General features: G+C 38.7%; 1 protein-coding gene across 4 annotated transcripts in view; it reads right to left on the bottom strand.

The window, feature by feature from the left end:
* cacna1ia (calcium voltage-gated channel subunit alpha1 Ia) overlaps positions 1-12,109 on the bottom strand; it is a 213,327-nt gene that overhangs the window by 100,775 nt on the left and 100,443 nt on the right. For all 4 annotated transcript variants that reach the window (XM_023957619.2, XM_078951512.1, XM_078951513.1 and 1 more), the window contains exons 4-5: positions 7,926-8,059; positions 1,285-1,382 (exon numbers count right to left, since the gene is read on the bottom strand). In XM_023957619.2, the coding sequence (XP_023813387.2) occupies positions 1,285-1,382; positions 7,926-8,059 (232 nt within the window). The remainder of the gene's footprint in view (positions 1-1,284; positions 1,383-7,925; positions 8,060-12,109) is intronic.

Raw genomic sequence — 12,109 nt, 5'->3', positions numbered from 1 at the left:
CTGATCTGTGTGAGTAGGCTTCCTGTACACTTCAACCTGGAGCTGTCTGTCCTCTCCAATGATCACAGCACAGTCTAGAAAGGCTAGGGTGTTGTCCTTTGTGTCTTCCCTGGTGAACTTGATGTTCTTGTCGACTGCGTTGATATGATCTGTGAAAGTCTCCACTTCCTGGATTTTGATCTTGACCCAAGTGTCGTCCACATATCTGAACCAGTGGCTTGGAGTAGTGCTTGGGAAAGAGTCCAGGGCTCTTCTCTCGACTTCTTCCATGTACAAATTGGCCACAATGGGCGAGATTGGAGAGCCCATAGCACAGCCATGCCCCTGCCTGTAGAAGTTTCCCCTGAATTGGAACTATGTGGAGTTGAGGCACACTTCCAGCAGTTTGCAGCCTTTTGGACAAGAGGTGAAACATCTTCTAACTTTAAAACCAAGTCCAGATGACATCCCCTAAACCTACTACAATTTTTAGTAATTATGTAAAAATGAAAGATAACAAAGGTTTTTGAACAAATTCTACACTAAAAAACTGAAATGTTGGCATCTTTGCTTTTGTTTTCGTGTTAGCTTTTTACATGGAGATAATTTTATGTTTGTGTCTTTGTTACAGGCAGACATCAATTGTGTTCAATGAACTCTAAAGGATGTACACTTTAAATATATTTTCTAACTTTTTAGTTTCTTTCACAATTCATATTAGTAGATATTTTCTGCCATTGTCCATAAAGCCATTCCTGTCACGTCATGTTTTCTTTTTCTAAATCTGTGTGAGTACTAAAAATTCCTCAAACTACACCTCTTGGATCAACTGAATGTTCAGAAGTGTTAATATGTGGGAGTAAGACTCCATGCAGCACAAATAAATGTATTTAACTTGATAACGTCAGAGGACTGCGTGTAAACTTTTTTAGTTGAGTACCCACAATCCTTCACTTAGTACAGACTGAGGTTATCGCAAATGGAAAACCCTACGCTACCATGAAAGAGCTTTAAGACAGTTTGTCCAGGAACTGTAGATGAGTTGCAAATGAGAAGAACGGGGTCAAACACTGAGAAATGAAGCAGCATAGAGGTTTGTAAATCCTACACAGCCATGAGCTGACTGTACGATTAAACACAAGCTAAAAGTTTAATAATGCCCACTGGGAGAAGGTGCATGAATTTTCATGTGGAAGCATTTGTATTTAAAATGGACTGACAGCCTGACTAAAATATACAAAGAGAAATGCGAGGATAAATGATTTCCACTCCCGACCATTCATGAAAAACTTTAACGGTTCTCACTTGGTACTCTGTTGATGGCTTTCAATGGCCGAAGAACCCGTACTGTCCGAATGGCTGACAGATTGATGTTCTGCAGGTCCAGAGAGTACTCCACCATCCTGAATGAGAAGAAAATGTAAAATGAGCTTTATGTCTAAAATATTTTACACTTTAATGGCATATTGTGTAAGTAAGTAACATGTTATTTGTTCACAGACAGAAGTCACTAGGTGTATAAATATATACACACACATATATATATATACATACATACATATATACACAAATATACACCATCTCATTCAAAGAGCTTTCTTTATTTTCATGACTATGGAAATTGTATATTCACACTGAAGGCATCAAAACTGTGAAACAAATAAAAATATGTCAAATTGTAGGTTCTTTTTCTTCTTTTTTCTGTAGTCACCTTTTGCTTTGACCACTGCTTTGCACACTCTTGGCATTCTCTTGATGAGCTTCGAAAGGTACTCACCTGAAATGTTTTTCACTTCACAGGTGAGCCCTGACAGGTTAAATAAGTGGGATTTCTTGCCTTGTAAATGGGGTTGAGACGATCAGTTGTGTTGTGCAGAAGTCAGGTGGATACACATAGTCCTACTGAATAGACTGTTAGAATTTGTATTATGGCAAGAAAAAAGCAGCTAAGTACAGAAAAACGAGTGGCCATCATTACTTTAAAAAAGGAAGGTCAGTCAGTCTGAAAAATTGGGAAAACTTTGAAAGTGTCTTCAAGTGCAGTCAAAAAAACCATCAAGGACTACAAAGAAACTGGCTCACAATTCGGCCCGCCCCAGGAAAGGAAGACCAAGAGTCACCTCTGCTGCGGAGGATAAGTTCATCCGAGTCAGGAGCCTCAGAAATGACAGGTTAACAGCAGCTCAGATTAGAGAGCAGGTCAATGACACACAGAGTTCTGGCAGGAGACACATCTCTACAACAACTCTTAGAAGGAGACTGTGTAACTCAGGCCTTTATGGTAGAATATCTGCTAGGAAACCACTGCTAAAGAAAGCCAACAAGCAGAAGAGACTTGTTTGGGCTAAAGAACACAAGGAATGGACATTAGACCAGTGGAAATCTGTGCTTTGGTCTGATGAGTCCAAATTGGAGATTTTTGGTTCCAATCACCGTGACTTTGTGCGACGCAGAAAAGGTGAACGGATGGACTATACATGCCTGGTTCCCACCGTGAAGCACAGAGGAGGGGGGGTGATGGTGTGGGGGTGCTTTGCTGGTGACATTGTTTGTTGGGGATTTATTCCAGATTGAAGGCATACTGAACCAGCATGGCTACCACAGCATCTTGCAGTGGCATGCTATTCCATCCGGTTTGCGTTTAGTTGGACCATCATTTATTTTTCAATAGGACAATTACCCCAAACAAACCTCCAGGCTGTGTAAGGGCTGTTGTTACTAAGAAGGAGAGTGATGGCGTGCTGCGCCAGATGACCTGGCCTCCACAGTCTGAAGGCAAAACAAGTGCTCAGCATCTTTGGGAACTCCTTCAAGACTGTTGGAAGACCAACAGCAAAGCAGTAATCAAAGCAAAAGGTGGCTACTAGAACCTAGAATATGACAGATTTTCAGTTGTTTCACAATTTTTTGTTATGTATATAATTCCACCTGTGTTAATTCATAGTTTTGATGCCTTCAGTGTGAATCTACAATTTTCATAGTCATGAAAATAAAGAAAACTTTTTGAATGAGAAGGTGTGTCCAAACTTTTGGCATGCATGCATGCCAAAATGCATGCATGGCATACATACATACATACATACATACGTACATACATACATGCACACATACGTACATATACATACGTACATACATACATACATACATAAATACATACATACATACATACATACATACATATACATGCTTTGAAAAATAAAACTTTTTTAGTTGACTTTTAAAAGAATTCACAGAGTCTAGGGAACGCAGGGACAATGGGAGCTCATTCCAGAGTTTAGGAGCAACAGCCCGGAATATCCATCTCCTCTGGTTCGGATCCGTGTATGGTGCAAACTTATATAGCGCTTTAGAAAGGCACAACACGCAATACCCCGTATATACACTGGCCCATCTGCGATACATCTCCGTGCACTCACGGCCCTCAATTTACATTGTCTATATTCCGTCTCGAGTCGGTCTCCCCACCCCCTTGGCTCCCGGAAGAGTGGTTGTCCTGTCACCCCTGTATTGAATAGCCTATCCAGCTCTCTACGTTCATCTGAAACCTAAACAATCAACCCCATGTCTCCTTCCTCACTGAGTCCTTGTAAAATGCATATTTTGTGTCATTAATTATATTATGTTTTTGTACTTCTAAAATTAAACTTTATCTGTGGTGTTAACTTCCATTACCACATGGGCACATCACCTTAAATAATTTTTTAATAAATAAATACATTTACTGCTGTAAATCAGCCTTTACAGGCACAGTCCCACATTCACATACTGATGGGGGCTCCACTATGGTGTCAAAATAGAGTCTAAAGTATTGCGCATCAAAACAGTAAAACCGCGCATCAAAACTGCCAAACAGCAAGAAGAATGTGGGGTTTTGTGTCTTGCCTAAGGACACTTTGACACATTGTCGGGCAAGGCAGGTACTGAACCTTTGATCTTCCATTCCAAGGTCAACCTCTCTACCTCAGTACCATGACCGCCCTATTATAAATGATTGTCTGATTTAAGATCTGAGACTGGTCGATTTCTAAAGCAGATGGCCAATTCAAATTTTAGCTAAATTAATTTTTTCCTTTTATAATTTACATTTTGACACATGCTAACTTTTAGCAAATAAGGCCCCAAAGCATTGCCTGCAGGTTGCTATGTCTTAGTCTTGGCAACAGTTAGCAAGTCAATTCCATAGAGTGGCTAGGCTGTTTGTGCCCCCAAACCACTTTCACAGAGGAGAAGCTATTGTTTTCCTCGTGTGAAAGCAGTGTGTCAGCCTCACTGGTACACACAGCTGCAATCAAAAAGTCAGAGAAAGCTCAAGCAACTGAAAGGGCTCCGCTTTTTTGTACAGCAAATGAATGAACAGCGTATGAGTGTTTGTGCAAGTAAATATTGTGCATTATGCTGGAAGCATCAAGCGTGTACAATGTGTGTGCACGCCTTTTTACAGCCCTGGGCTTCAGTGGTGTCGAGACAGTGCCATGCCAACCCACTGCATCAAAAGCTAATAACACCCAGAGCTCCTCTACTGGCTTTGGCAGAATGAGCTCAGCTCTTTGTTTCTTGCATAGAAACACTTATGAACCATGTTATTTACTATAATGTGACACTTTATCGATCCCACAGGAATCTGCCCTTCAAGCAGTGCAGGGTCATTGATATATTAACAGCCAAGCTCATGTTCAAGCAGGATTAGCTTGTGCAACAAGGTTTGAACAAATCCTTAGTCAACACAAAACCTTTCAAAGCCAAAAGCAATTTATTCGGGTAGTAGAGACATGTAACACCTGGATCAAACCTGGAGGTGAAATCTATTTTCTCACATGCATCAATAGTTTCATATCTATTGTCCTTAAAGCTCATGGGTCCTATGGTTGAAAGAATCCATTTTTGCAAGGATGTAGAGGAACGCTGCAGACCAATTTTCTCTCCCTGCCTCCACTGAAGGTGCAGAAATGCCACAAAGCGCCTTGATGAAAATGTCAAAGCAGAAAGAAGAACAGGCGTTTCAGACTGGCACAGGTGATTCTAGTACATCATGCCTCAAAAACAGAACAAAAAAAACATCCCAAGTTCATTTTAAATCAGGCAGCTGGGAGACTGAAACTGAACAAGTCCAAAGAAAGCAACTGAAACATCGCTCACATGTGAAGTTCTGCAGATTTGCTTCCACTGCTTGATGGGTCAACTACGACCCTGAAGTACGAATCAATAAATCACTCAACGCAAAAACACATTACAGATCACTATGGGAACACAACAAAAAGGATACACATTTTTCAGAAAACAAAAGTAATTTCCAGAATTCAAAATTAAATGTTAAAAGTACGTAAAAGTTAGTTGGATGATGAAATTTGAGTTTTAGAGGGAAAGCAGGGGATGTTTAGCCTGAACTTTGGTAAAGACTTGATAGAGCAATCACCAAACTTTTGATGTTTAAATAAAAATCTTCTGTTGGAAGAAACTGCCATGCCAAATAACTTAAGCTTAATAACTTAAAAAGTTGGACACACGTCATCATCCAATCAGAGATGTCCCATACAGTAATACCCAGCTTTTCCTGCTACTTCTTTTGTTGAATTTTTTTAAACACTTCATTTTGAATTCTGGAAATTATTTTTTATTTTCAAAACGTTTCCTTTTTATATTGTTTCATTTGAAGTTTTGTTTAGTTTTTTTGGAGTCACGTTATGGTTTCTGAAATTTTGTTTTATGATATATGATTTTATTTTTTAATTATTTGTTTGGCTTTTTTAATTGTCGTTGTGATCTTCATTATGTTTTTGGTATTGCGTGATTTGCACCTCAGGGATACCATCTTGTACAGATGCGATCTTACAAATGTGTCTGAATGGATGTGGGTCCTTCACACGTGTTATTTCGAGTGCAGCACGGGTCTGCATGACTAGGTGGAAGCGTGGATTCTTGTGCACACCTTCAAGCAACTGATGATGCTTTGCTACGTAAAAAAGTAAAACATGTAAAAAGAAATGGAGAAATTTTGCCTTGTCTGATCCGACAAGGCATACAGCTCAGAATAATTTCAGCTCATTTACCGTAGTTTTTCGCACTATAGTCTATTTGTGAACTTATGTCATATGTAAGGCACTCCAATCTATAAGGTGTATAAAGTGAAAAAAATTGTCAGAGTTCAGTCAGTGAGACTTTCTTGACTGCATTCACTCTAACGTTTGAACATGTTTGTTGGACACGTTAGCCACATTCGAATAAATTGCTGCGTTTGCACAGTCACAATAAGTAACTACTAAAGTTGTATGCAACATGTAAATAAACAGACAAATCACACTAAAACAAATACTACTGTGACTACGGTAACTACCAACATTGTAAGTATCATGTAAAAAATACAAATTCCGACATCGGTGCATGTTAGCAGTGTTAGCGTGTTCACAAAAACACCCAATCTTGTCTGCAATATGTAAACAGAGTTATACCCCTAAAACAAAAGTTACTGTGACTACGCTTCTTAGTACCTTCTTAGTAACAGTAAAAACAACACAGCCCGACACATCTACACTTTAACCGCATTGGTGTATTTACAACATCCAACCCTGTTGGCAACTCGTACAAAACAGACAAACAATTTGACAGAGCGCTGTGCACTTCTCAAAATCGCTTCAACATCAGTAAATACAACAAGAATTAATGCGATGTTTTGAAAAAGAATTACAGCTTTTAGGTGTGCCTTATATTACGGAAAATAGGGCAGTTTGTTCTGTTTTTATGCTTTTAAGTGGATTTGTCAAAACTAAAGAGGAGATAACTAAAGAGAGACTTCAGCTGCATCTTTGGGCGACAGACTGAGTGAGGTTGACACATGAAGAAGAAGAAGGGATGAGTGGGAGGCGTTTTGAAGAGGAGGGTAACAGACAAGGAGCTCATACCAGATTATCAGCTGCTATTTGACCTGGCACTACAGGCTGTGTCCTCTGTGATTAAGCAAGACACTAATTTAATATATGCTGAAGACAGAACAACAAAGACAGAGGTGTTCACATCAACACACATGAATATTAACTTGACTCTAAAGGTATAAGCTGACAGACAGTGATACCCTTATAGCACTGCTGTGCAACACAAACAAACAGCCAAAGAGAGAAACTCCACACATCCACTAGGGATAAACTGATTCCGCTTAAATGAAGATGAATGTCCCTTCACCTCACCTGGAAAGTCTGCAGCTCTTAGTTTTCTGCTATTATTCCAGCCCATATTCCCATCCATCTCCCCATCTTCCTCTCCCACAAACCCCCTCACACACACCTCAGAGGACGTGACCTCTACGTCTGCTCGTAAAACACTAATCCTTACTCTAACCTTACTCTGGAGAATACCTAACCTCACTCTTAAAGTCTTTTTACTACAATGTAGTTGCTATTTAGGTTAAAAGGAGTTCCCTTACAGGTTGCGTCCACCGATTGGTTCCCACAAAAAGGCTTTAATGCATTCATGTAGGCATGCTTTATCACCCATGTCTGATTGGCTCATTCCTCATTGGCTGTAGCAGGTGTTTGAACAGATGTGTTTGCTTCTCGTGTGCGCGCGTGCCCATGTGTTAGTCTCCCATGAGAACAGCGAAGGGAACTGCAGGAATAGCTGTGATTATGCAACAACTAACTCTTTTTCAAAATGTATACCCTGTCAATCAAACCAGTATACTGGTATACAGTATTTAAAATAGTTGTAAAAGTGTTTGTTGTTATTTATATAAATAAATCAAAAACATATTTTAGGGAAATTTGTGTTTTTCATTGAAAACAATTATATAAATGTAATTTTAAAAACATCTTTTTATGCTTTGTCTTAAATTATTCTTCCTGCAGTTAGTTTCATCTCAATTAAGGATTTCCTGGTATTTTATGTCACTACCACGTCATTCTAAACATGAAATAGAGCTCAAAAAGATTGAAGTGACTGACGTAGATCATGCTTACCCTGCCATGACAATGAAAAAGTCCAATCTGTTCCATGTGTCTCCCAGGTAGCAGCGACGGCCAAAAATCCCAAGAGCCACCATTTTTATTACCATCTCCAATGCAAAGAAGATGTAGATGAATGCATCGAAGGCCTGGAATCAGAGAAAAGGAAGCAAAGGTGGAGAAAAGTCAGCAAAAAAATAGATTTTTTTTTTTTTTAGGAAATAAAAACTTGTGTAAAGCAGATTTTTAGTGTTTTAAGACACCCAATATTCCTTCATGAAAGCTGAAGACTGCAGCTGTGTATCGGTGTTTGTGTGGTGAACTTTTAAAGGCACTTTCAACACTTTAGGTTCAACAGGCTCAAACCTCAGCAGATTTGGCCCGAAGCTCACAGAACCTGTCACCTTAGTTCTTTTCAAACCAACTTCCTCTGAAATCCCAAAGGACTATCTCATAACGCACAAACAAAACGATGAATGATTTTCCACACTGATGCATTTGATTACATTTATGTTTTTGCATTCACTGGTGGCTATTTATGAAGATTTACTAATGACGTAAGCAGAATAAGTCATCCAAATGTATATTTTAATGTGCACCAACTATTCTGCATAATGTTTTATGAACACAAAGCTTTCCTTCTGTGTTAGACAAAGGTCCAAAATGTGATTTCTTTTCTTTAAGTACTGGTAAATTTAACCAGGCAAAACATAAAGATATAGTTAAGTATTTTATATAAAATATGTTATGTAAAATAGAATAACAGAGTATTCATTAAAAAAGAATTTCAACATGAATAGGTTAATGCACTTAAAAAGTTGCAGGTTCCATATAAACATTTAAGAAGAAAAAAACAGTGTTGACAAAAATAAAAATATCTGGGCTTTTACATTAACATGTGTGCATTTACAAACAGTTACTACAGTTTCGAAGGATTTTTGAGAAAAGGCCTGTTTAAAGACCCACTTTGATGAAAATGTATGTTTTTAATGTGTTCTTTTGGCTTTTTTTCCTGATGATGGAGGACATATATAAAGCAAATTTAGATTAAAATGACATTTCCAAGTATTGCTTTATTCAAATTGCTGTGAATTGTGAGAATACACAAAAATGCCATTTAAAAAATATTCTATTTGTTAAATTACACTGGGCAAGCAAACTGCTCCGCTCCATTCTAATTCATCCTGAGACACACAGGATTTCATCTTCATGAATAAAAGATCACTGGGAACGCTTTAAATTAGATCAAAAGATGATCATAGTCTGAATTAATCCCCTTGATCTGAGAAATAGGCTTTAAAACCATCAAAAATATCATTTGACTCTTAAGTTACATTTTTATTTATTTTTCAGATAATATGATACAAATTCAACCTATAACACTCATCTAAAAGACTCACAGTACAGCAATAAACGATTAAAAACACCTGAAAAAGCTTTTGCTGAAAAATCAAGAGAAAAGCTGCAGCATCAACATGACATACAGTCACATTTTCTGGTATTTTCTCCTTTTTAAAATTGTAAACTGATGCTTACAGGATTTAGCTGTGCATAGACAGTAGCTGTGTTGCCATTACACATATGAGCAGAACTTTATTAAAATTCTACAAATGTTGAAAAAAACCACAATTTGGCAATGACACTGTTTCCATTAAATTATGCAAATAAACACAAACGCACTCAATAAGTCAGTCAAAAACATGTGAACAATACTTTGATTTACAGCAGTTGCAATCAAATTTTCGCAACGGCACTAGCACTCATCTATCAAAGGAAAGGCCATGGAGCGATAAACGATAAACGCAAGTTGTTTTATTTTAAATTGGCATGTTCCCACTAGGCAAATTGATGATCGGAAATCCAATTTGCACAATTTCATATTCAATGGAAACACAGGTGATGACAACAAGAGTATGCATAAATCCCACGAAAGGAAATCTTGAATCATCACCAAAGTTTACCCAAAAAAAACAAAAAAAAACTTTTGGTTAGGCTGCAGCTCTGCTTTTGTTAGGAAGGAGTACACTGCAAACATTGTGTTGGTCTTTAATAGTAATAAACACCTTATTAAACGATTTGCTATATTTAATAACATTAGTGCACATGTATGCATAAATGAAACTAAATAGATAAAAGGTGTTTTTTTTTTTAATGTAAAAGCTTCCAACACACCTCTCCTCAGCAAGCACAGAACTGTTGAAAATCAGTGGCGAAAATGAGAAAAGCAATCCTGCATGTGGTTAAAACGATGTTTGGATAATAAATGTAGTCGGCACGCTTCATTTGTGTTTTGACATCGGCTGCACCTGTCAGATTCGTGTCGTCGTCTGCTCTCAGGGAAAGGTGAAGGAATTCATCTACGCTGTGTCACCGCTGCATGCTTCCTCTTCAGTCAACCTTTCAGGATTCATCATGGTGGTGATTTGTAAGGAGGTGGAAGAAGTCTCGTGATGCGAGGTTCATGATTTGATGGCTAAAGTGTTGAGGCTACTTTATACGCCGTCATCGCACCACTTATTTAGCAGAAGGAGAGGACGCGGCAAGTGGGTCATCAAGGCTTTGATGGCGGATCATTTAAGGAATAAATTATGGATCTCACTTTCCTTGTGAGTGACAAAATTAGCAAAAAAAATGCCCTGAGGAGAATCTCAATCATAAATGGGACGGGAAAAAAATAACAGACTCAATTATTAAAACATGCAGGATTCTAAATATATAAAACCCAACAAGTTTTTTTAAAATTATTTTGCATATTTAACTTTTTTAATAAAAAAAGGAAAATTATTTTGCTGTTGTAAAGCTAATCCTTTACTGAGCCTTGTTGCTGTGGCTTTAAAGACAATGAAAATCAATTTTTTTTGTGTGTTTTTAACATGTTCTTGTGGTCTTTTTCTCATGATGGAGGACATATTTATGGAAAATTAAGCTTAAAATTGCATTTTTGTTAGTAATTCTTTATTTGAATTGTTGTGACTTGAATAGAAAAAAAGCAGTCAGAAAGAGCTAGCTGTGATAAAGACAGTTGACAACTCCCTGGTCTGCTCTATTCTGATGCATCCACATGCAGATGGCCACATCCAGGTACCGATACGTCTGGCTAAAAGCTGTACGGCTGGATAGCTCTGTTATTTCTCGCCATTTTTGCACCGTTGATGTTAGGTTGGGGTTGTGAGGAGCTGTAAGCCAGTGGGAGTGTTGTGTGAAAAGAAGGATTATAGGAAGCGAGGGAAGGTTTACTCTGTGCCAACAATCCTGCCCATAAGTTAAGCTACTGGCCGCGGCGTTCAAGTGGCCACTTTCAATGAAAAGTCTGTGTAAACGCCCGTAAACCTGTGTTTTGGAGTTTTGTGTTCAAAACCCCTCACATCCATGCATCGTAGCGCAAATTTTTAAATTCGTTCTCAGGCTCCACATTCAGATTGGGTGTTCATTCAGCTGATCTTTGACCAATTAGGGACTCAGATATGGTAGCGACATGTAAAGAGAGTCCTTTTCAAAGATCTGAAAGTGCCAACCTTTGTAAACATGATCATGACAGAGAAAATAATAATAATGGTTTTCGCCGGGGCAGAATTATATGACACCAAGTCGTTCATACATCGAAATAGAGCTTTGAAAGAAAAAACCTGGAGCAAGATTTTCAAATAGTAATAATCATTCATAATTATTTTATCCCACAATGGGGAAATTCTGCTCCGCATTTTGACCCAGCCCCTGGGAGGAGCGGTAAGCTGCAGACTAGTCGCACTCGGGGGGGGGGGGCAGCTGGCTGGGGAGAGCGGGGATCCATCTGCCAACCCTTCGGCCGTTGGACGACCTGCTCTACCGCCTGAGCTAAACTGCCGCCCGCTGCCGACCTCTTTAACATTTCACACAAAGCCTTTGCCGACTGTGGCGGACATGCACTGATAAAAAGAGGAAAAAAGAACACGAAGCCCCTACTTGCCGCTGCCTGCTCATTCATTCGATGTGACCATGGGCTGAAGGCCCATTCAGGAAAAGCACAACACATGCCTGGTGTGAACGTAGCATCAGAGGGGAACTTCTAATGAATTCCTGCTGCTCTGCAGAAACTATGCCCCAGAAAACGACACCAGTTTATTGGTTTTGGCTAAAAAAATGGCACAATAATGATTAAAAGACGACTGAAAATGCTTTTACAATAGATCGAAAGATGAACGGGGAGGGACTCTAAAATT

Source organism: Oryzias latipes, chromosome 8, assembly GCF_053564925.1.
Source record: "Oryzias latipes strain Hd-rR chromosome 8, Olatipes_Hd-rR_3.1".
Taxonomy (NCBI): domain Eukaryota; kingdom Metazoa; phylum Chordata; class Actinopteri; order Beloniformes; family Adrianichthyidae; genus Oryzias; species Oryzias latipes.
This window is presented reverse-complemented; position numbering and strand designations above follow the sequence as displayed.